Source organism: Cavia porcellus, unplaced genomic scaffold, assembly GCF_034190915.1.
Source record: "Cavia porcellus strain 051 isolate PalLab524CR breed Dunkin Hartley unplaced genomic scaffold, mCavPor4.1 scaffold_1, whole genome shotgun sequence".
Lineage (NCBI taxonomy): Eukaryota > Metazoa > Chordata > Mammalia > Rodentia > Caviidae > Cavia > Cavia porcellus.
In genome coordinates, this window is record NW_026947484.1 from 47,284,995 (window position 1) to 47,311,866 (window position 26,872).

At 37.0% G+C, this 26,872-nt stretch overlaps 1 protein-coding gene across 5 annotated transcripts in view; it reads right to left on the minus strand.

Annotated features, from left to right (window-relative positions):
* The window catches only part of Txndc16 (thioredoxin domain containing 16), an 89,804-nt gene that overhangs the window by 20,848 nt on the left and 42,084 nt on the right, over nt 1–26,872 (minus strand). For 4 of the 5 annotated variants that reach the window (XM_013154699.3, XM_005004540.4, XM_063247721.1 and 1 more), the window contains 7 exons: nt 16,395–16,561; nt 15,993–16,053; nt 13,207–13,330; nt 9,431–9,574; nt 8,808–8,867; nt 2,246–2,414; nt 1,990–2,126 (listed from right to left, as the gene is read on the minus strand). In XM_013154699.3, the coding sequence (XP_013010153.1) occupies nt 1,990–2,126; nt 2,246–2,414; nt 8,808–8,867; nt 9,431–9,574; nt 13,207–13,330; nt 15,993–16,053; nt 16,395–16,561 (862 nt within the window). The remainder of the gene's footprint in view (nt 1–1,989; nt 2,127–2,245; nt 2,415–8,807; nt 8,868–9,430; nt 9,575–13,206; nt 13,331–15,992; nt 16,054–16,394; nt 16,562–26,872) is intronic. The other variant, XM_063247716.1, reaches the window with a different exon arrangement.

Here is a 26,872-nt window from a genome sequence, read left to right on the forward strand (position 1 = left end):
ATCTACTCACACAGAAACAGAGAGAGAGAGAGAGAAAAAAAAGATGCTCAACCAATCTTTAGGGAAATGCAAACTAAAACTACAGTGACAGGTATTGTCTCACAACCTATTAGGATTACATGCTATGATATCAAAAAATAAATAACAACAGTTGGCAAGAATATTGGAGAATTGGAATCTCCCAAACTCTGTTAGGAAGAATGTAAGATGGTACATACAAACCATAGTACTATGGTCCTCGAAAAATTAAAAACAGGGACTGGGGATTTAGCTCAGCAGCACAAGTGCCTGCCTGGTAAGCACAAGATTGTGAGTTAAATCCCCAGTACCAAAATAAATAAATAAAATAAAAATAAAAACAGAATTACCAACAATTCCACTTTCAAGGATATATCCAAAAGAATGACAGCAAAGTGTCAAAGTGCTATTTTATACCTGTAGTTTTGTCAGCCTTATTCACAACAGCCAAGAAACAAAGCATCCTGAGCATTCACTGATGGACAGATGGATGGATGGATAGATGGACGGATGATGGATGATGGATGGATGGAGAAAATGTGGTATACACACAAAGGCATATTACTGAGACTCACAGTGAAAGAATCCTGACACATGCTACAGGTACACATAAACTGCAAGTAGAAGGGACGTTATAAGGGCCTGGAAGAGTGGGAAATGGGGTGGACCTGTTTATTGGATATAGTGTTTCAGTTTTGCAAAATGAAAAAGGTCTAAAGACAGCTGTATTTAACATAGTGAATGACACACCCCAAAATAGTTAAGATGATAAATTTTATGTTATGTGTATTTTACTACAATTTTTAAAAAGCAAAATGTTCACAACAAGAAGACAACATAAGCACCTGGTCCAATGGTACGTGCCTATAGTCCCAGCACTTGAGAGGCTGAGGCAGGAGGATCATATAAGTTTGAACCTCACCTGGGAACCTATATGAAAGTAAAAAATAGAGAGTGCTGGTGTGTAACTCAGTGTGAAGTCCCTAGGTTCATTCCTTAGTACTGCCAAAAATAAAAAATAAAAAGACATAAATTAAAGAAAATACATGCCAAACCAAAAATACAAGTGAATGAATCAACTGGTAAGAATTTTTATAGCTACAAGCAATGGAAGAAATCTCAAAATCAACAGACTTGAAAACAAAATTTTTACACTGCTATATATAAATTATTATCAAGCAAAGTCAAAAAGCAAACAAAGTAGGGGAAAATGACTGGGACACAATGAGCAAAGCTTAAAATCCTTAACCTGTGAGGATCTCATACTCATACAGTAAACAAAGCCTCATTGAAAAATGCACAGCACAGGGGCTGGGGATTTAGCTCAGCGGCATAAGCACCTGCCTTGCAAGCAGGCAGTTGTGAGTTCGATCCTTGGTACCGATAAAAATGAAAAAAGACAAAAAAACAAAAACTACAAAAGAAAAATGCACAGCACATATAAAATAAAATTTACAAATGGCAAAGTTATTCTACTGGAAACCTAACCCCCTTAAATTCATACAAAGACTCAAAAATTGTCTTCATATACAGACTAAAAAAAACAGTATTTACAAGCAGTATAGTCTGTAAATAAACTAGAGTGTATATGTAGTCATTCAAATATTATATAGCCATGTTTATGAAGAATATTAATCACATAAAAATATACCAATATAAAGTAAAATAAAAATAGCAAGATACTAACCTAATAACACAGTTTTAGTCCAATTACACCGAACATGTACAAATATATAATTAACCTATAGAGATACAGAAAAAATATGGAATGACAAAAATTTAATGGCATCTATAGTTTAATTTTTTTTTCCTCATAATTCTCTCTATTCTTACAATTTTTTTAAAAAAGAAAAAAAATAGGCAAGGGATATAGCTCAGCAACATAGCACCTGCCTGGCAAACACAAGGTCCTGAGTTCAATCCCCAGTATCAAGAAAAGAAAGCTCAATTTAAAAGCTCAACTCTACTTACCTGTAGTCATGGTTGGACTAAATAGTCCCAGGACTGACAAGGTAGAATAGGTCATCAGGCCTTCATATAACTCCCCATTTAAATACTCTTCTGCTTCTTGGATTGATGTTATAATCACTGGACATGAGATCCTGTTGCTGGATGAAAATAACTATATTCAAAATTAATTTTTAAAAATTTTTTTCTGTTAAAAACATTGGAATTTACCAATTTATTACACAAGGTAAGTTCCCTAACAGGGAAGCTGAATACTTACAGCTGGATAAACCTGAGGAGCCCTTCAGTTCCTAGCATACCGGTGTAAGACACAGGGTTCTCACCCTTCTTGTACATCTTTACAGCCGGAAATTCAGTAACATTTTGCTTGGTACATACATCAGACCAATCTGCACAGTTTATTCTAGTAAACAGTGCAGCAGATGTGCCTAAATTAAAGGAAAACGCACATTTTAAAACAAATATGAATGCAGTCATCTGCTTAGAATGTTCACTATCTTCCTATCCTGCTCTTACTTTAACCTCTGAGTATGAAAGATTAAATATTCTTGCTTTGAGTTTTGTAACACTTCCCCTTTAGCTTTTATTTCTATTTCTCTAGCTTCTCTTTTTGCTCTTTTTGGGGGGCTTTAGTGGAGTTGGGAGTTTCTCAAGGCTCTGCTTAAACTGTCTTCTTGCTCTACACTCAGTTCCTAGACAGTGTCAATAAGCACCAATAACCTAATGAATCCTAAGTCTGTATCTTTGGTCCTGGTTTTTGCTTCAAGTTTCAGATCCATGTATCCTTAACAGCCTTCTCTGTTTCCTGATGGGATCATCCTCAAATCCTGTAATGTCTAAAACAAACGTGGTCTCTTTCTTGGGTCCTCTGATGAAGGCTGCTACTGTTTCTTGGGGGGAATTAACACTAGTTAATATATTGCATATTGTTATCTTAGAAGTTGTCCTGTTACAAAATCAAGGCACAAAAGTGATCAGTCAAACAGTGATAGCACTAACTCTTCTTTTCGATGAGTGAACAGAGATTAGTATAGTTATCTATCTAGCATACATATACATACACACCAACATACATATAATCTTTTCCTTTCTTCCTGTTCCCTATCCTAGCTGTTCTGTGCTTTTGAGCACTTTCTCTTTCATTATTATAATATCTATTGTATATTTAGAATCTTATTACTTTTAGATTTTTATTTTTTATTACTTTTTATAGTAGGGAATTATGATAGGATTCAGAGTCCCATTTAATCCAGCTCTTCCCCTTCTGAATATTTTTCCAGAAAAATTGAAAATGTCATGTCACAGAGATATATGTGCATCTATGTTTATAGAATTATGATATTTATAAATGTGAGTTTGATTTATTTCACTTATGAGTAAGGTCTTGAGTTGCCTCCATTTACCTATAAAAGCCTCAAGATCATCCTTTTTATAGCTAAGTAATATTCCACTGTATAAAAATACCACATCTTTTTCATCCATTCTGCAGCTGATGGGCCTTTGGTTGTTTCCAAGATTTAGCTATAACAAATCGTGCTGTTATATACATGGGTGCATATATATATATATATATATATATATGTATATATATATATATATGTATATGTATATGTATATATCTGTGGCATGACATTTTCAATTTTTCTGGGAAAATATTCAGAAGGGGAATCACTGGATTGAATGGGACTTCCAATCTTAGTTTTTTGAGGAATCTCCACACTGATTTCCACAGTGGCTGCACCAGTCTACACTCTCACCAGCAATGGAAAAGTAATCTTTTGATAAAGTCCAACACTTGTTCATACTAAAAACCCTACAGAAACTTGGAATAGATGGTATCTACCTCAATCTGATAAAAGCCATCTATGACAAACCAACAGCCAACATTATACTAAATGAACAAAAACAAAAGCTTTCACAATCAGGGAGAAGACAAGGATGTCCACTATCACCATTCCTATTCAAAACAGTTCTGGAAACATTAGCCAAAGCAATTAAACAAGACAGAGAAATAAAAGGAATAAAGATAGGAAAGGAAGAAGTTAAATTACCACTATTTGCAGATATGATATTCTATATCATACTATACTAAAAACTCTTGTCAAAAGAATACTAGAGTTAATAAGCAAATCTTGCAGTGTAGCTGGATACAAAGTCAACACTCAAAAATCAATACCATTCCTGTACACAAACAACAAACCCACTGAGAGAGAAATTATGGAGGTAACACCTTTCACAATAGCATCCAAAACAGTGAAATAGTTAGGAATCAACCTAACCAAGGATGTATAGAACTTCAAAAAAGGACATTGCAGAGGATGTCAGAAAATGGGAAGATATCCCTTGGTCTTGGTTAGGAAGAGCCAACACTGTGAAATGACCATATTCCCAAAACTGTTATACAGATTTAATGGGATTCAGATCAAAATCCCACTAACATACCTTACAGATCTAAAGAAGACATTTCTAAAATTCATTTGGAAACAGAAAAGACCTAGAATCGCAAAGGCAATCCTGGGCAACAAAAGCAAGGAAAGAGGCATCACAATCCCTGACTCATACAAAGCTAAAGTGATAAAATCTGCATGGTACTGGCAAAACAAACAAACAAACAAAACAGACCTGAGGATCAGTGGAAAAGATTAGAAGATGCAGACACAGCCACAAAGCCGCTTAGCCACCCTCTTTGACAAAAAGACCAAACATGTACACTGGAAGAAAGATAGTCTCTTTAATAAACGGTGTTGGAAAAAATAGCTTTCTGCATGCCAAAAACTGAAACTATGTTTATCACCATACACGAAAATAAAATGGATCAAAGGTCTGAATATTAAAACAGAAACACTAAATCTACTGGAAGACAAGGTAGGTAGAAATCTTGAGGACAAGGGTAAGCAAGAGTTTATGAACAAAATGCAAACTACATGGGAAGCACTTCAAAGAACCAACAACTGGGGTCTCTTATTAAAAAGTTTTTGTACTTCAAAAGAAATCACCAACAAACTGAAGAGAAAGCTCACAGAATGGGAAAGAATTTTAGCAAGCTGTCCCTTAGACAAAGGAATTATATCTAGAACATATAAAGAATTGAAAAACATCAGGCCCCCCGGATTGAAAGACCCAATCTAAAAATGGGCATCTGAGATGAATACACACTTCTCAGATGAAGAAATACAGATGGCAAATAAATACATGAAAATATGCTCAACATCACTGGTCATTTGAGAAATGCACATTAAAACAACACTGAGATTCCATCTCACTCCAGAAAGAATGGCTGCCATCAAAAAATCAACTGATACCAACTGTTGGGAGGGATGTGAGGAAAAAGGAAAATTGGTACTTTGTGCAACGCAGAAAACAAAGCATCCTTATTCCTGTCTCCCCATTCCTAAGGCCCCCATGTCCAATCAATTAGTATATCTTTTTAATTGTAGCACTTAAATTTAAAACATCTTTCCGTCCACTTCTCTTTACTTCCAGTAATGTGTCAGCATTTCTATTAAATAAATACGATCACAGCTTCCAGTTCGCTTCCCTGGATTCGATGCCTACAATAACACCAGAGTTAACCTTTCCAAAACTCAAAATCTGTTCTGGTGCCAGCATACTCCCGACCCTGTTGTGCAGAGCCAGGTCTGTCTCTCGATGAGCGTCTACTTCACGGCTTTCTGATACATGCTCTGATAAAACCACGCTCCTTTCCTCATCACTCTGTGTGATCATGTGATCATGTGCTCATTCGCACGGATCCGACCCTACCAGAAGAGGGCTTTGAAAGAAGGGGCTGTGCCTCTGTCATTCATCACATACTCTCAACCTCTACGGCGATCCTTGCACATGAAGCCCTTTTAATAAGCAAGTGAGTAAATGACACACATGAAACTCGACCAGGGCTTCAGAAACCCATCCCTGGTTGAATATTGTATTTCTTTTCAGGTTAAAATGGAATCCAATGCACAAATTCCTACTTTTTCTGCAATAAAATATGTCAATTTCTCTAAAATATGTAAATCAGAGTGAAATGAGATTTTTAAAAACCAAATAGAACAAGTAAACAATTGAAAGTTATAAAGCCGCTTACACTGGTTACTATTTTTATGTTTATTTTCTGTAAGATGGCTTCAATATTTACTCCCATTTCAATCTTAATAGTCTAGCTACCAGAAGAAAAAAATTCTAATAATAAATAAAACTTAGTAGATTATTAGATCAAATAAGAAATCTCTGTATCAGTTTAGGATACAGTGTAACTTAACCATACAATGTAATACTTTACTGCTAAGTTTTCAATGATGAAAACTGATGTTTAGATTCTTGATTATACCTCACAGAGGCAAAATCTCATCCCTTCAGATTTAGTGCTAACACTGATAACACAAACAACATCTAAGTCCCCAGGAAATTCCCGGTGTTCAGCACAATGTCCACTGTACAGTATCTATTCAGTGAAAATGTAGAGATGTGCACTGGTATTTCTTCATAGGCAGTTTAAATTTTAAAAAATATGTCAGTATCTGAATATCATATGAGCATTTAAACAAAAAGAAGTCTTTATTCTTTCCAAAAATCAAACCTGTTATTTCTCTGCAAAGTTCTCCTGTCCTTAATCATGTCATCAATAACTACATGGCAGTGACTGTTCACATGACCACCATGTTATGCGCCATCTGAGTGTGGAATACAGTGCTATGGCATACCAAGTTATTTCCTTCCTATAACATCTTCAACACAGCTGCCCCCGCCAAAAAGGTTGATAATACCTTGTCCCTACAAAAAGGAAAACTCTGATGTTACTTTTAATTCTGGAAAAAAAAAAAAAAACCCAGAAACACATGTTGCTACGGTTGATGGTTGACACATTGTATTAACTTGAGAAGTTTAGAAGTTTAAGAGACTCAGCAGGGAGCTGGAGTTTTTACTTAATATCCTTGTTCTATGCAAGAGAAAGGCAGTATTTTTCCAGTGCTACACTGGCCTAGGGGTAGGGAGTGGACTATGTATAATATAAGGGAGGAAAAGAGGCTTGTGCTCCCTCTTTTGCTCTGGCTGCTTTTGCTGGATGCTGCCTTCAAGCGCCCCTGTCCCCTGCTACCCTTCCTTGGAGCCAGCTGATTATGGACTGAAATCTCCACAGAGAGATAATAAACCCTTCCTTTCATAATTTTGAGTATTAGGTATTTTGTCTCAGCAATGAGAGAAAAGTAACTAAGACACATGTTAACAAAAGTTACATGTTCATACTGAAGTAATTTTAAAATTTTATTTTACATAAAATGGTTTCAGTGCCTATATTTCAATCTGAATAGTTTATTATTCTGAGGTATCTATAGCATTAGATACATATACTTTATCAATGCATTAATTTCAAACAAAATTCCTGAAAGAAAAAATAGATTCTCTTTGCTAGATACTATGTGAGTATAAAAATCTGACATTTGCTGCCACCTTGTGACTGAGCAAAAAAAAAAAATTCATTGCCTTAGATGAAAAATGGCTTTTTCCCAAGAAGTCAACATGAAAGACTATAGGATTAATGTCCAAAGTACTACAATATTTTCCTAATTCACAAAGTTTTAGTACAGAATGGGCATCCTTAATCCGGAAAAAAAATCCAGACTGCTTCAAAATCTGAAATTTTTTGAGTGTCAACATAAAATACCATAAAAGAAAAATTCTACACCTAACCCTGAGAGATAACAGTCAAAATCCAGGTGCATAAAAAATATTACATAAAATTACTTTATGAATGTCATATATAGATAGTATTTATATGATATATATATATATATATATATATATATATATATATATATATATATATTTTACACCTGGGTCCTATCCCAAGATACTGCATTTTATATATATATGCAAATATCCTAAATTCTGAGAAAATCCAACACATTTCTAGTCCCAAGCATTTCAGGTAAGGGATATTTAACCTGCTAGATTTCATTATAAACACAATATACTATAGTTACTTATATCACATATTTTAACATTAAACCCCACCTTGAACTTGGAAAAAGTCTATTTATCTGACTTCTAATTACTAATAGGATTGTTATTCACAAAGAACACACTGAGTAAAAAGAAAATCAAGACCTAGGTTATTTTTATTGTGCAAACACAACTAAAACTAAACAGTGGATACCATTCCCAGAATAGCCAAGAATAACCAGATCCATCATGGGATCTGGTTACAAGATAAACAGGGCAAGAGAAAATCATATTACAGATACAAAACATGATACATTCTGTTTAATTCCAAGGACTGTAAAACTGTGCACCCCTAATCCATCACTAACTCTCTTACGCTCAGGCCTCCCAATTTCCCCCTATGTCTTTACTGGAACAATGTCATACACATTTTGATTTAAAGTCCAGTCCTTTAAATTTTACTTGCCTACCACCAGATTAGACTTCACAGAATAAATAAAAATATTTTGCCTGTTAAGAAATAGCCTAGACCAGTTAACCAAATATAGCTTCAAGAACACCATAATCTTTCATCTTCCATTAATCTATGGGACTAGGTCATATCTATTAGTTTTTATCTCCAATATTTAATAGGAACTGGCATGGAGTAGGTTTCATACATAAGCTTTCCTATTTCCACCAATCACAGTCTCATGAGACAATAAAAATGAATGCTTCTGAGTATGTCTGATATTCTGAATTTATTTACTAATTTAACTTTGGAGACACAAACCTAATAACCTGAAACTTTATGTGGTCCTCTGCATCTTTAGTATGACACAGTTTAACAAAAAGCTACAACTCAAATCAGGAAAATGAACATGCATATGACAGTATAATACCTTTCAATTTATCTGCCACATCAATATAGGATTGCAGGAAGGCCAGGGATACTGCTTGCCCTGCATTAAAATTTTAAAAATGTCAACAGAATGCATCAATGTATATATTTCCAGAAGCTTCCATACTTTTATACCCAACAAACACAGATTTATGTATTTTTGCAGAATTGCTATTTCCAAATAGTATAGATTACTCAGTACTGTCCAACCCCTTAAAAGGGTTCTCAGTGCAACCATTTTTCTGCATTAGTACTGCAGATAGTGTGTGCTCTTTGATAGCACATACAGGAACAGTACTGCAAATAACACAGAAGAATGGCTATCATATTAAGATAAAAGCAATATATTTCCTTTAAATGCTTAAATCTATAATAATTGCTAATATATTAAAAACCACTACTTAGAATCATAATATTTTTCAAACTATTTAGTTGAACACCTAGTGAAATCATTAAACTTCCATTTGTAAATTACACATATAGAGTACAGATATGGTCTGAACCACACTGACATGTGTGACAGGACACATAAAAGTTTACAATGTGCAACATGAATGAATAAAATGAAATCTACTTTAAATGTCCTACTATGTAACACAGAAGCCTCTAAAGGCTCCAACTCACAACCAGCATAGAAGAGCACAACGCTGTCCGAAGCCATCACTGTAGGGTTAAATGTCTCTTCTGTAAGTTCCATGGTCAATTCCAAAGGTAACTGTCTCTTCCTATCTCTGTAAACAGTTTCTGCCACTTCATCATCTTGAATATCTAAAATGTTTAAAAAGAAATGATTATGAACACAGATTTGTACTTAAAAGTATTTAAACTATTCTTATAAACAAGCGTTTGAAAATTTTGTAGTTTATAAAAATTCCTAAGGCCACACAAGCTAACTAGTTGAAATGAGCAATATTTTGGAAGCTTTCCAAGTTGCATGACTTTTGATCTTAAAAGACCCAGAGATGCTTTCTGACTTGGGAATGTCAAGCTTAGTTAATTCCACAAGTAACTGCTTAACTTTGCTCTACAAATAATATAAATATTGCTGTTGTATTTCTAATGGCAGCAGTAATTATTAATCTCCAAAGACTCTACTATCCATATTTGGTAGTGTTTAGCTTCTGCTATATGTCAAGCACTGTAAACGCAAACAGTAAAAACACAGCTCTAATCACTGGCCAGAAGAGCCAGGCAAGGAACTGATCAATGAATACACATACAACTATAAATTCTTGTCAGTTTATGAAGGAAGGTAAAAGACAAGTGAAAGACTGCAACAGGGAAATTCAGAATAGGAAAATAAAAAATTTACCATGCAGAAAATTAACAATGTTTTAGATGAAGAAAATGACAAAGAGGACAAATGTTGCAAAAATTTTGGCTTTTATTCTATGTGCATGAAATTATGGACAGATTCTGAATATGTGAAAAATCTTTCACTAGTTTAGATAGACTAATCAATATATTGATGGATTGCTAGATCACAGGTCCACCTGTGTATATATTAAAAAAAAAACCCACACTTTCAATTGGTAGCTATGCTGCTAAAAGTTTATAAAAATTGTACAGTAACATATAAGGGACACCTAACTGGGTAAGAGAGACAATTAAAGTCTCCTGGAAGAGTCTGTTAAAGGAGAAACGCAGGCAGAGGGAAGGGCACAATGAATGCACATCGACCAAAGGGAAGAGCACAAGCAAAGGCACAGCGGCCTGAAGAGCACGGTGCCAATCGAAATCCAATCACTGACCCAATAGCTGATAATATTAAGGATGTGAATGCTTTAGACATAATGATACTCAGTTAATATTTTTAAAATTCTCATCTTTATGAGATACACAAGTGAACATCTATGGCTGAAATTACCTATCTGGAACATGTGTACAGGGGGTGGGAGTGCTTACAGCAGGGTTAGCCATGAGCTGATGGTGACTTTGACAAGTCATGGAGACCAGGAGTGTGCTCTATTATCTTGCCTACTTTACAGCGTGCCCATCATTCTCTTCAGCGACACATGAAAAGGAAAGGAAGAAGACGATGCATGCGGAGAATTAGAGTACCATTTTTCCACATGATTTCTATGCTATACAGAAAATTCTAGATGTGGATTTCACTACCCTCCTCAGCAGTCTTTTAACTGACACATATAACTCTGGGTCTCAATGTTTAACACTCAGCTCTGAATTCTAACAGTTGCACCACATTAAAGTACTTTTAAATACCACATTCCATGAAAAATATTCTTCGAAAGGTACGACATCCTCAATAGCAAAGTCAGGAGTCTACTTCCTTATGTATTCTGTGGTCTTTCCTTCTTATTTACATGAGGTGCGTCTGAAATACATGGCTTAGAGCATACTCATATTTTCGTTTCCATCAGGCTTTTCTTATTTCCTAGCTCATCCCTTGTTCTCTTATTTGACTCTAACACCTCCTTTCCCTCCTTTCTGTATCTGTTGAGCCACCTCCTCTGTAAACTTCCTCCTCAGCTCTTTCCCCTGCTGGTCAGTACACAGTCACTACTTATTACACATGCTTCTTTTTTCTTTTCATCCTGTGGCCCTCCTGTAGAGCCCAGACTTTTTCATTCTGAGTTGTGCCTTGGCCACTTCTTTTGTGAAATATTTATCCTTGAGTTCCACTCACAGATGGTAAAACATTCTTTCCTAGACCTCTTCTCGTTTTCTTGTGTGAATGGGAAGGATACACAAAGGGAAGCAAAAGCAATAAGGCAGAGAACAAGGAACCAGAGCCCAGGTCTGCCCAGTTACACAAAGCATGGTGAACTCCGGAGAGGAACACAAGCAGTCCTAACCCTTGTGGATCAAAAAAGAGCTGGAGCTGGCTCAAACCAGAACTGGTCACTCTAATTAAAGCTCTAATTAAACATATAACACAGGCTTTGATCTTAATGATGGATAGGCCTCATGAAAATAATGTATAAATTGCTTTTTCAGAGCTCATGATGATGATACTACGTGGTAGGACTAAAAAAATCTGGAATTTAAATTTTTAAAAAATTTATTATACTAAAAGACCGCTGTCACTAATCCCCCTCAAAAATCCCCTCCTCACTATGAACACGCTTCTTCCATCATCTTGTCACTTTCTGAAGCAGTTCTGGAACCCTCTTTTTGTGGCTACCTCGATATCCTGAATCAGTTCAAGACATTTACCTTTCATGGTCATTTTGATTCTGGGAAAGAGCAAGAAGTCACACAGTGCCAGACCTGGCGAATAAGGTGGATGAGGAGTCTGCCCTTCTGATGGGTGGCACTTCATAGCAGCACTCACCATATTTCTACTCATATTTTATAAAAATGCTCAAAAAAGAGCAGTTCCAGAACTGCTTCTGAGAGTGGCAAGAATGATGTGATTGCCGCAAGGGAAGAATTCTGAGGGTGCTCGGCAGCACTGTCTTTACTGAAATGAATTCTTAAAATTCATTCTGTTTTTTGGTGACCCCTTGCAACAGTCAAGTACTTATTAAATGAGACATAAAAATAAGCATAGGTCACAGACCAGTGAAGAAGAAAGAACAGGAAATGAGCAGTGACAGAATAGGGTTAATGCTGTGAAAAAAAATTATCAGAATAATAATTTATAATAAAGATGTATCATGTCAAGGTGCTTTAAATCTGTTCGGGCACCACCACATTCACCTGTGTCCATGGGCAGCTCACACAACTCTGAAGACACAGACTCTATAATATGGAGGGACCACCAGTTAGCCTACAGGATAGTAAGCTGAGTAATGTGGAGCAGGGCAAGAACCATGAAATACTGCATATATGTAAGCGGTAAGGCCAATAAAAAACCAGAAATAACTGCTTAACAGAAATAACTGTTAAGAGAAATATTAACATGTTCTCAAAATTTATTTACCATACTACTAGCAATCAGACTCATTTACAACTAGAAACACAACTGTATTTATTTATTTATTTATTTTGTCTTTTTCCTTTTTATCAGTACCGGGGATTGAACTCACGACTGCCTGCTTGCAAAGCAGGTGCTTATGCCGCTGAGCTAAATCCCCAGCCCCCGAAACACAACTTTATTTCCTAATAGGAATAATAAAAATTAAACATGTTGTGGTTTGAGTGGAGTTTTTAAACATGGAGTAGACCAATGGGCAGGAGAACTGATTCGAAGGATACAAACAGAGCTGTGGGAACCCAGAAACCTGATCCAACAATACACAGGCGCACTAAACAAAAGAGGATCCTTACATCTTCTCACCTAGTCAACCTGACACAAAGGGCATCAAACACATTTCTCCAAGTCTCGCCACAGAATCCTGACTGTGAATGCTTTCTATGAGAAAAGGTAATTCACTGGAAACTTTACTGACTTGGGGGCTGGGCAGGAAGGGGGTGGTAAGTATTATAACTATTACCCATATCTGGATCTTCCATGTCACTGTCTTCATCATCCGGTATTTCCTCCATGTGCATATTATTTTCCACATGAGAAATTATGGAATCAACATCAGGTAACACCAAAAATTCCACTGGCATGTCCTAGAAATATGTTAATTTTTTAATCATTAAAATATAGCATAGCATTTTAATCTAAAAATGCTTTACTTATTTGACACTAAAAAACTAAGCCTCTGAATTTCACTTTTAAAACAAAACAAGAAAATAAACTCCACAATTACTATAAAAAGCATACTTTATACAAAGCATTTATACAAAGACAGTCTGCCCTGCTAAAAAACATGACAAAATGGAATTGTCTCACTCACTGATTGTCACAGCTGCCTCTCCTAAAGTCTACGACACATTTCACATACAATATCAAGTTCTAACTCAAGAGATAATGGAAACATAATTTTATAGCAAATATAGCCAATCGAAACTGGTTATTTTATATTCCCCTGAAATAATAAAAAATACTTCATCTAAAATAATTCCACTAAAAAGCACACTCTCTGCCCCATTTAGATCAGTATTATTCCATTAAGATTTCATTATTAATGCACAACTACTGCATTTTATACTCATGAAATTTTAGGTCATTAGATGAGCCAATCATCCTTAATATATATGCTTATTTGAATTTTACCCAAAACGCTCAATGGTGCTAATTAACTTTAAATCTAGTTTATAGAAAATAAAGAACAAGGTAGACAAAGCACAAAAAAGTTCAGACAAACCTAGAATATAGAAAAACTATTCCCATTTCATTTATGCAAAAAGCCAATGTCATAAGGAAAAAAAAGAGAAAATTAAGCAATTAAGAGACTTAGGAAACATCAAACAATTTATAATCTTTGACTGGATTTAGCTTTCCAAAAACTAGCTCTAGAAAATAATTCTAGGATGACAAAATTTGAATATAGACTGCTCAAAGAAGAGACTACCATATTAAAATATTATTATAAGGCCAGGAGTGGTGGCACAGGTCTGCAATCCCTCACTCGGGAAACTGAGGCAAGAGGATCACGGCAAGTTCGAGGGTGGTCTGGGCCACCCAATGAGTTCAAGGCCAGCCCGAACTGCAGAGTAAGACCTTGTCTCATAAAGACAAAAAAAAAAAAAAAAAACCTATAAATTTATAACAAAATTATCATATATATAGAACCACAAGTTTTTAGAGAGTCATGCTATGTATTTGTGAATAAAACTTCACATTATCTTCAACATTCTTTTAAAGTTTCAGAAAAATAACTAAAACAAACAAGACAAAATGTTCACAGTTGAGTATGGAGCTACACATAGGGTTATTCATTCTATCTTCTCTTGAACATTTAATTTTTTTCACAGTAAAATGTTTAAGAAAGGGGTAAAATGGACTTTTACAGACTTGATGTGATGGTTTGCATCTTAAATGTCCCCCAAAGGCTCGGGTGTGGAAAGGTGAGCCAGCGGAGAACATGGCGGGTGGTGAACCTTTGGAAAGTGAGGCTGCTGCGGGAAGTTAGGAGGTGGGGGTGTAACAATGGAGATGTGAAGAGAGATTCCAGGCATGAACACAAGCCTCACAGCGCTACGCTAACACACTAAGGCCATGCTCCTCCTTGAGGCCTCCTGTGCTCCATCTAGAACATTCTTTCTCCACACATCTTTCCGTTTGTTCCTTTGCTTTGCTGTCACTTCTCAGAGATGGCATCTGTGACCACCCTTTCACCTTAATTCGATTTTTTGTCCTCCATCACCCCCGGTACCATCTGACATTCCAGACATATTTGTTTTTTATGTTTCCTACTACTAATACAGTCACATAACTAGGGTGAAACCTGGTTTTCTAGCTGGGTCCTCAGAGCCTAGGACTATGCCTGAAAAAATGCAAGTACTTAACAAACACTTATGGATGAATATTATTTAATATTTATTAGCATCAACAATGTTGGATCCAAAGTAAGTACATTATTTCATTTATTATTCTGACTCAACAACCCTATACAGTAGGTAATATTATCCCTGTTTTATAACAGAAAATATGGAGATGAACAGAAATAATTTTCCCAGAGCTACAAAGTAGGATTTGAGCTAGGGAATATGACTCCAAAGCATAAGCACTGAGCCCTATTGTACTAATCACTGTCACAGAGAAAAAAACAACTGGAAAGCTTATATGAGACTAACTTTATTATAAATTTTATTATTATTAAAAGGCCTATAATGTAGTCATAGGTCTGTAATACTATCTGTGCAGAAAGTACTACCAGTGACACTCAAGGAGTACAGGAAAGGGAAAGGGAAGGAATGGTCACATAGTCTCAGGATCAACATTACTGCCCCAAAGTGGAAGTTAAAAAGAATTGCATTGAACTTGATACAACTCACAGAAAAAGCTTATTCTGGGGCTGGGGACTTAGCTCAGTGGCTCAGGCGCTTGCCTGGTAAGTGCAGGTCATGGGTTCAATCCTCAGAACCAAAAAAATAAAAATTTTTTTAAAAGCTTATTCTATTCTTAGCAATGAGCTACATCCCCAGGCCTTGTTGTTTGTTTCTTTGTTGTTTGTTTTTTATAATTTCAAGACCAAGTCTTACCAAGCAGCTAAATTGCCCAGGCTGGGCTAACCCTCCTGACTCAAGTTCCAGACTGCGGGATTGCAGGTATGCACCACCATGCCAAAGTGACAGGTTTTCTTTTCCATGAAAAACACGTATTATTTTAGGACTACGTGTACTTTAAGCAAGCTGACATTAGAGACCAGTAGCAAAAGTGACTAACCTTTTCTGCTCTTTTGAAGACCACATTGGTATGCTGAGGAATGTTCACTTCCAAAGAGTCCCTTTTTCAAAATGGAAACAAATGTTTTACATTGCAGATCTGAAGAGTAACAGTCATCCAGGAGGTCAATCCAAAATAGGACAATAAATTCTCATACTAAAAAATGCTTATGAAAAGTGATTACAATTTATTCTTTGAGAAATTTCACATATAAATGCATACCATATTGTCCCGTCTCCATGTTAATCTGATCAGACTAATAATGTGCAGAATTTAGCTCAGCTATTAGTTCTAACAATATTGGGATTTAGCCAAGATCTGAGGGTTTCATGTGTTTAGATTATATAAGAAGAAAAATACTAGGGTTTTGCTAATACAGTGGTTACTCGGTGTGGAAGATACCTTAACAAGAGTAGAACTCCGGCTTTTCCTAGAAGATGCCAAGCAACCCACTCTGCAGTTCTTCTATCAGCTTCATATGTAGCTTTTTGGCTAACAATAAAAACCAGTGGTAATCCTAGTTGGAGATGAACAGTTGAAACTTGCTGGGGATCTTCAGCAACTTCAGTCTTTATTTAAAATAAAAGAAAAACATGCCTTCATTGTGTGAATCTAATGTTCCAACATTTGGACTGAAATCCTAATTCATATTAATAAAGTCATGATTAAAAATCAACTCTGTGAAGTAAACCCAACATTAGTAAAAACAATCACATTTAATACTTCCATATACCTGCATAATTTAAACCAATTATAAAGCCAAGAAATACTATAAAGAATTAAACATAAAATTACAACGAAAAAACAGGCATATTATAAGGAAACAAAAATAAAAGAATGTGGTACTGATAGAGGTAAATATTTCAAAGGAAATAGAATAGACAAGACATAAATGTTCCTGTACAATACTTTAAGAGGCAATAAATGACACAATAACATAAGGAACATCTAAATTAAAAACAGTAGATTGGGTACATATATCTAATCTCTCTCCCTCTAGAAATCCCAGGGAAACCACAGGAGTTAAAAATATATAAACATGCATAATTGAATAAAGAAAAAACAAGAGGCAGTAATATTTGGAGGCTGGAATACAGAACAGTAACTGACATGGTTTTGTTATGAAGCAACACCCTCAGCCAGGAGAGTAAAAGCTAAGGAATGACTCAATTTCAACTATACAATTCTAAAACAGCACAAGAACTGTCAGTGTTTTATATATATAGAAAATGTCAGGAAGGTTCTAAAATGAGAAAGAATAAGTCAAAGTGCATGTTTGTAACAGAGAAGAACGGTGATGTTTTGGGAAACTGGTACCTGCATAGAACATCTTGGTCATTTTTCAATCCCTGTGGCCATCCTCCAGAACCCCTTGCCCTATTTTCAAAAGTCCACTTTCTAGTTTCCCATCACCTCTCATTTTATTCATTTATTTATTTATATTTTATGTTTCTCATAGAAAATATGCAATATTTAACTTTCTGCGTCTGGCTTCTTTTGCTTAGCATAATGGTCTCAAGTTCCATCTGCTTTCTTACAGTGATTTCACTCTCCTTTATAATTGGACAACATTCCATGGCATGCATATATATATATATATATATATATATATATATATTCACAATTTATTTATCCATTTGTCTGCTGATAGGCATCTAGGTTGTTTCCAGTGTTTAGCTACTGTGAACTGTGCTGCCATAGATATAGGTATGCATGTATCACTAAAATGTGGTGTCTTTAATTCTATCAGGAATATACCTAGGAGAGGTATGGCTGGGTTACATGGTATTTCTATTTGTAGTTTTTTGAGAGATCGCCATACTAATTTCAGTAGAAACTGCACTAGTTTGCATTCTCACCAACAAGGCAGGAAGGTTCCTTTCTCCACATCTTCACCAGTATTCACTGTTTTTTGTGTTCCAGATAAGATGGAATCTCAAAGCAGTTTTGATTTTCACTTCCCTCACGACTACACGTTGAACATTCTTTTCATATACTCATTGGCCATTTGTATTACATTTTGAGAAGTGTGTCATTAGCTCATTTGCCTGTTTTTTAATTTGGTCAATTTTGAGCAAAAATAGCAAAACATATGGCATCACAATACTAGACTTCAATACCAAAAATGACATGATTCTGGCACAAAGACAGACATGTAAACTAATGGAATGTAACAAAAGTGGGGAGAGAAACAACCCCATGCACCTTCAGCCACCTCATTTGTGACCAAAAAACATACAATGCAGGTCAGGGTTTTGAGAAGTAGCTAGATCTCTAGATTCCCATTTCCAGTTTAAGAGTTTAGGCAACTATTCTTCTTCCATGCCAACAAGAATCTGGGGCACCTCAGAAACAGCTGAGAGTGGGGATTCCATACCCAAACTGGCATAATTAAGTAACTGAATGCTAAGATGCCTCCCAAAGCTCCTCACCATTCCATTCTCAGAATGCTTGTAGTCACACTTCTGTCCTTGAGCAGAAGACTGGAAGAAGGATTTCATAGGATCTTGAATAATCCACATGAGCCTAAAGACAATGACCATGGGAGTTCCTTAAAAAGGCACCCAAGCCAAATCACCCTACAGAGCACAAGTCAACAAGTCCCACCAATCAATTTCTTAATTTTTAAATTCTATATCATGAACAGATATCCAAGGAAACCTGAGGAAAACCTCTATCATGAAAGAGAGAGACCAGAACCCACAGAAAAATAAATAATATGGCAGAAACACAGATTGTGCAAGAAGAAGAAAGCTTCATAATCACTATGGAGACTCTCAAGGAGATGAAAAGATATTATATCCATTAAGATTTGAAAAGTAAAGCTGGATAAATCTCCTAGAAAGCAAAACAAGGACAGACAGAAAGTTACAGAGAGACGATAATAAGTCATGTTGAAGCACTAGCAGAAGCCTGATATCTAAACAACAGGAGTCACAGAGAGGAAAAGGGGAAAACAGAAGGAAAGAAATCATCACAGAAATAAGCACAAAACTTCTCCACAACGAAGCAACATGAGCTGCCCAATTGAAAAAGCACAGTGAGTAATGAACAGAATAATTAAAAGTAGATACACAGGAAAACACATCCTCACAAACTTTCCAATTATTTAAAATTCAAAAATTATTTTCCAGACAGAATCCTGTATTTATATATGCTGGACAGAATTCTAAGGTGGCTCCCAAGACTGCCATGCCCCCTCATGAACAAGTCTTACATACTTCCCTCCCCTAGAGTTTAGCTGGGACCCACAAGATAACACAGAAAACACTTTACAAAAAAGTTTGAATCCTTCTATTTTGTTGGTTTACTAAAACTTAATGTAATTATATCAAATTATCTCAGATCCTGAACACATGAGTACAAGCTGGGTTTTTTTTTTTTTCTGTTGTTGTTAGTTTGTATGTTTGTTTTCTTTTTGTTTTGTTTTGCTTTGAGATGCCTTACTACATATTCCAGGCTGGCATTGAACTTACAATGCAGCCCAGGCTGGCCTCCCACGTCAGCCTCCTGAGTGCTGAGTAACTCAAGTCAACATCTAACAAGTCTTATAGGTAAGAACCTTAATAAATCATGAAATTTAGGTGTTAGTTTCCAGGATTTCTATTATTTTTTCTGGTTCATTATGCTATCAGAATGTATAACTCTGTGACATCAAATTTTCATCTACTGGGGTATGTTAATAGATTGTGTCTAGATGTCCCCCCACCAAAGCCTCATGCGGTCAGAGGTGGGGCTTTTTCAGAGGTGGCTGGATCTAGACTGTGTGACAGATTTAGGATTAAGGGTGCTAGAATTAAGGGTGGGTGATTACTAAATCAGTCTACTGATTGGTTTGGTACCATCCTAATCTAAGAAGACTAGATAAAATATATAAGGATCAGAAAAATAAGCTGGTAAGGTCTTTTTCTGGCTTTGTTACCTTCTGCTTGCCACACACTGCCTGTCCTGTGCAACTCCTGTCTGCCACGCCACTTTGCCTTGGTGACAGCCAGTTATGGGCTGAAGCCTCTATGAACTGTGAGCTAAATAAATCTTTTCCCCTTTGGGTGTCAGGTATTTTGTCTCAGCAATAAGACAGAGGTAAGAAAGACAGAATCTGGTACCAAGAGTGGGGTTGTTGCTGTGACTACACCTAACCATGTGGTTCAGAAGTCTTTAGGAATGATTTGTCGGAAGAATTTGGAAAGGTTCACAGACACTAGATGAAAAAGTAGACCTGGAACGCCTTAGGCTACACGATGGAAGATCAGAATTCAGAAGACCTGAAGGCTGACAGAAATCCTGCTGTTAAAAGATCAGGCTTAGGTGGTCTCTGACAGGAAAGAAAACTGCACTGACTGTTGGACTCTGCACAATGTGTGTTATAGTTGGCAGAAAATTTGTCTGCATTTTGCTTATGGCTAGAGACTGCTTGAGACTAAGACTAAGAGCAGCAGATGGATTAACTTAACAGAAGAAATTTCAAGGCAAACCAGGAAGCAAGCCCAGTCTGTGAACCAGCACTATGTGCAGGCCACCGCTGGACCAGGAACAGCCAGATCCCAGTCTCTCCCATGATCAGCTACACCATTCACATTCTAGGGGGAGAGAGAACAAGGCCACACCAGGAAGCAAGCCTACTCTGGGAACCAGTACCATGTGTGGGCTGCCGCAGGACCAGGAACAATCAGTCCCTTCTGGTGCACAAGAAGTACCATCCCAAAGACCCCCCACCTCACCCCAGCTGTAAGCAACTGGCTCATCCAGAGAAACACAGGCAGTGATGATAACTATCAAGGTGAAATGTAATTGGATGCCTGTGGTGCTCTGGTGTTTCACTAATATTACAGGTCTAGGCCAGAAGCCTAATTATGGTTTGGAGGACAGCAACACACAGTGTGACATCTAGGGGGTATGTCCTTCTGAGGGTTGCATCCATTGTTGAGTCCCTATGGTCTTGTTTTGAAGTCCTATATTGTTTCTATTGTTTTGTTGGGTTGGGTTTTATTCTCTTTTCTTTTGTTTTATCATGTCAAATCTGAAGGCAGGAGCAACTATTTCAAAGATAGCAAGATATATTATGGTAGCAATTTTGGATTTACTATAGGCTTGTTTTAAAGTCCTTTATTGCATTCATTGTTTTGTTTTTATCATTTCTATTCTATTCTGTTCTGTTTGAATTTTACTATGTCCAAAGTTATCTGCAGCTATTTTGAAGACATTAAAAGGCATTATGGTAACTATTGTTGATTTCATAATGTTTTGAAGTCCTGTATCTCTTACACTGGTTTGTTTTAATTGGTTTTATTCTGTTTTATCCTGTTTAAAATACATTTTTAAAAATTTTTCAAGGCAGTCTGATATTGAGGCAGTATCATGGCTATTGTTGGGGACTTTTAGCCAGGTTTATGTTGAAAATCCAGAGCAAAGGAGCCCAGCAGGATGACTCAAAATGCTGTAAGTTTGGTTAGAAAGCAAGCTTCAGTAAAGTTTCAGCCTGCAAAGATGGAACAGAGGATAAATTGGTCAATAAAAAGACTAGGAAGAAAAAAGTCAAGTATTTCAGAAAAACAAAGTAAAAATGGCCTAGGACATCAGAAGAATCTGCAGCCTCAGAGCTGAAAAGGTGAAAGGCATTGCTTTTAAGAGAGTCCCAAAGTACCATGTTCCAGAATGGTGACAATCAACAGCATTTGTTCCCTGGGATTTGGTTCAGAGTGTCAGTGATCCAGGCACTTGATCCCTACAGCCAAGAGAGAAGGAAGCCCGGCCACTGTTCCAGCTGGCAGCACACCTTGGCATTATCCATGTAGTGCTGGTTTTAGGTGTGTGCTGAATGCAACGGTTGGGTGCGGAACGCTTCCACCCAGATTTCAGAAGAAGGCCTGGGAAGCCAGGTAGTATGTCCCTGAGAGGACAGTGTGTGAAGCCATGAGTGTGAAGCTGAAAGCATACTGAAGACCCCAGAAGTTTGGGGAAACCAGGAACATTGATCATCACAAGAAAACTGCAACGAGTGGGCAGAACTGGCCTATAAGAGAAGTTGTGAGAGCTTCAACCACTGACAGTATTGTAGGGATGGAGTAACCCAAGCCCTTTGGAGTTCATATCTTGCCATGCATGTCCAGGGATGCTAGAAGTGGAACTGTGGCATGTAAGTGTTTGGCTTGCTGGAGTTTGGACTTACTTTGTTCTCATTCCTTTCTATCCCCCTCTTCGTACTTTTAGGAATGGAAATATCTATCTTGTGCCACTGAATGGTAGAAATATTTTGACTTTCTTTTTATTTGTATAGGGGCTGACAGCTAAGAGTTTGCAGAAATCTCAGAAGAAATTTTGGGCTTGGATTTTTCAACAATGGTAAAACTGTTAGGACTTAGGAAACTTTTGAAGATGGACTAATTTTTTTTTTTTTTTTTGTATAAAGGAATGTCCCTGAGTCTGGGGAGTCAGGGGTAGAATGTTATGTCCTATGTGTAGATGTCCCACCAAAGCCTCATGCAGTTAAAAATGGAGCTTTTTCAGAGGCAGCTGGATCTAGAGTATGTGACTGATTCAGGATGCAGTGCAAGGATTAAGAGTGCTAGAATTAAGAATTACTAAATCAGTCCACTGACTGGTTTGGACTAATCTCAGTAGCCTACATGTAATATAAAAGGGGCAGAAAAAAAGCTGCTAAGGTCTCACGCTTGCTTTGCTACCTTCTGCCTGCCATGAGCTGTTTCCACACTGCAATGCCTGCCTGCCATGCCACCCTGCCTTGGAGCCAGCTGATTACAGACTGAAACCTCTACAGACCTGTGTTAAATAAACCTTTCTCCCTTTAACTTTAGGCACTAGGTATTTTGTCTGGGCAATGAGAAAAGTAACTAAGACAGTGTTTTCTAAAAAAGTATCTGATCTTGCTTTGTTTAACCTCAAGTATTCCTTAAGAATAAAAATAATCTCAAATAATGATATAGTCAAACATTTTAAGCATCAAAATGAAAAAGTAACCAACTACATCAGAATTATTTAATATTTTCCTAATTCCATCAAATTAAGACCCTAGCTCCCCTCTACCACCACCCCCAAATGTCAAAGGATCTTTTCAGGCTTTGTCTCCTTTTCTGAACTTTGTATTCACCTGGCCTCTGCTGCTCTGGAAAGGTGTACTGATTTGTTTTTCTTGGCCTCTCTCTCTGCTAAGTCTTTCTATGCTGATGCCAAGATCTAGATTTTTCTCAGCTCTCCAGTCTGACACTGATCTTGAATATGTTCATGATGGAGCAGTATGTCTCACTGCCAGGCAGATCCATGCCACCAGTGGTACACACATGACTGTCCCACTAGGCAGTATAGGACAGTCCCATTGGGTGGTACAAGCAACTCAAGTCATACACTGTACCACAAGTGGTTCAAGCCAGTGGGAACATTAATTCTGCCACTCAGATCTTTCTTAGCCTCATGTTATTGGCCATTCCTACTTATTCTAGTTTCTAGAAATTCTACCTGAATCCTACATTCTAGTTCCCTGGTTGGGGTTGGGGGTAAATTTAAAAACAAAGATGCTTATGCATCATCATCTTATGAGAGTGTGGAAACAAAGCCCACTTTGCATTTTGACCATTTAATCTTTCTATTGTATGTGAATGATCACCTGCATTACATAATCCCCGGAAGGATCATTTATATTGTATTTTACAAAATGCACGTGCTAGGAGGTGTTATTCACAGAGAATACAATGTAAATAGAACTCTCAAATATTTTTTAATGTCATGCTTTCAAATAAAGTCACACTTCATTGAATCCTAAGGCATTATGAAATCTTTAAAGACTTAACTTCAAAACTATTGTAATTCATATAAATATCAAAAAGCAAGGCTATCAGAAGAATCTCCTTCCTTAAAAAAAAAAAGCATTCAGTTTGAAAACACAGTAAAAGAAAGTACATGAGCAGAAACTTTGGGAAAGGGGCAATTTCAAGACGGAATGATGAAGCAAAGCAAAGCAAAGCAAAACAAAACAAAACCAAACCCACAAAAAACAGAAACACATTTTTTACTAAGTCTGTAACAAGTTATAATCCTGAGCCCTACTACATTGTAGAAAAACTCCTGAGAATTTTTAATAATACCTATTATTTGAAGAGATGGAAATGAGACTAGAAAGAAATGGTAAAGAACTATATAGTGAATTAACTCCTTCATCACCCCTGCTCTCAAATGGGATATCAAAATAAATTTAGAGGTCATTCTTTCCATAGAAATAAGATGCAAGCCCCTTCTTTGTGGAAGGGAAGATCTATAAACCATGTTCTTTAAAGAGAAAAAACTCCAACCAAAGAAGAAGTTATTTAAAATAAAGAACTAAGGAATTAAGACAGCAAAATTAATGTTGGCAAGCTCTAAATTTATTTAAATACAGAAGCAAGTCTTTTTAAAAAGTGGAAATTATGGTTATAGAACAGACTATAAACATTATAGACCTAAAAAGTATAACAATAACACAATACTAACAAAAATCAAAAAGGCACAATGGCAAAAGATGAAAATAAATGTATTAAGCTAATTTCTTCATCTTTCAAAGTTAATCCTAAAATGAAAATATGAAGTTTTTAAAACTTTTTTTTTACACCAGGAATCAAACTCACAATCTCATACTTTCCAGGCAGGCAATGTGCCAATGAGCTGTATCTCCAGCCGAAATTTTAATTTCTTAATGATTTTCATAATACAGTAATTTTTCAACACTTCAGACTATATTTCCTGAAGAACCTTTAGTGACAGCAAATACTTACCAGTCAAAAGTCCCAAAATCTCTTCAATTTTATTAAATTCAGCAGCGCTCTCTGACAGGTCCGTGAATGCATTCATCACACTACCTGTATGTATCTACACAGGTACAGAGATGACCAGTGTGATGGTCATCTAGCACTAATCACTGAGTGATGAGATTAGACAATACCTTAAGATTTTTTCTTTATATTTTGTTGCACTGTTTAAAATGCATGCAGCATTTTATTTAAAAAAAAACAATACTGAGAAAATCTACTTTAAAATGTTACCTATGTTTAGGACAAAACAGAAAAGTCTGTTGATCATCATCACCTAGTGAGGCTCTGATATTCTCTTGAGGCTGATGCAAGGAAAGCAGGGCATCAGAAGTTCTATGGTTCTAACATATACTGCGTTTTTGTTATATAGACTCAATGCAATCTCAATCAAAATTCCAATAGTGTATCTCACGGAATTAGAGAAAACAATCCTAAAATTCATCTGGAACTAGAAGAGACCTAGAATAACAAAGGCAATCCTGGGCAACAACGAAAAGACAGGGGCATCACAATCCCTGACATGAAATTTTACTATGAAGCTACTGTAATAAACACACACACACACACACACACACACAAACGTGGTACTGGCAAAAAAATAAATAAATAAAAAACAGACTTGAAGATCAATGAAACAGATTAGAAGATGCAGAAACAACTCCAGACACACTAAGCCATCTTACCTTTGACAAAGATGCCAAATACATTCACTGGAAGAAAGACAGCCTCTTTAGTAAATGGTGCTGGGAAAACTGGCTCTGTACATGCCAAGGATTAAAAACGGACCGATAGACTTCCGGGTGAACATGGCGGACAGGTAGCAGCAGCTAAAGAGGCTCTCTGCGAGACCCAGCTTAGAATCCAGGAATGGTGCGGAGTGAGGAATCCTAAGCAAGAGGAGATATACCCTGCTGACCCAAGAATGAACTGGGCTGAGAGAAACCAACTGGGAATGCAATCCTGGTGCTATAACAGGAACAGATAAAGCCTCAGTGTGGAAGCTGGAGCCCGCACCATTGGAAGCCACGAATTGGGTTTCCTGCCGCCACTGTGGCATCTCAATTTGCTCAGCAGGGAGAGAGACGTGTGAAAGCTCTGAGAACGGGAATCGGTGAACAGAGTTCAGAGCGGGATGGGCGGGGAGCCGTGCATCGACCTGCAGTGAGTGAGGGAAACTGGGACTCTTCCACAATCTAGGAGGCTCCAACAGAGGACATTCTGGGACCAGGCAGACTTGCCAGAACAGGGCACTGTAGTGACTTCAGTCACATATCCCCCTCTCAAGCGGGGTTGGTGAGCAGTGCTGGCTGAGACCCAGTAGGCTAGCACAACCCAGGTCCCAGCGCCTAGAGGTGCACCCTAGCAGTGAAGCCTTTCAGTAGGTTGACCTGGAGGGGCAGGCCCTGCATAGGCTGCCCGGTCCGTAACTCCCTCGTGCGCTGCAGTGGGAGGGAACACCTAGCCGGCGCAATTCAATCAGACTGTGGCCAACAGGGAAGGAAGCTGGGCTTCCTATATACACTTGCATATATAAGGAACAAAGAATATGGGAAGAGGGAGCAACGAGAAAGGCTCCTTGGCCCCCAATCCTGAGAAACAGGCAATAGCAGACACAGCACCAATAGACATAAAGCGCTATCTCCAGAGCCTCATAGATGAGTTCAGGAATGAAGTTATTAATGACCTGAAGCAAGACACAAGCAGAATAGTTAGAGAAATGCTAAGCACCACCCAAGAAAAAGCAGATGGTGGAATGGAAGAACAGAAAAAGAGGGGAGAATTGTGTGATGGAGAAAATAGAGAAAACATAGAATATGTGAAGCAGGCTCAAAGAGATTACCAGGAAACTAAAAACTCTACCAGAAACTGGCATAACAGCTTGAAAGAAACTAAGGATAGATTATCTGAACTGGAGGGCAGATTTGTAAGGTAGGAGCATGAAATGAAAAACTTCCTAAAAATAAAAAAGAAACAAACAGCAATAATACAAAGACTAGAAGATGATAAGAGGATCTATAACTTAAGAATTAAGAACATAAAAGAAGAGGTAGGGACACAAACAAATGAACTACAAAAGCTACC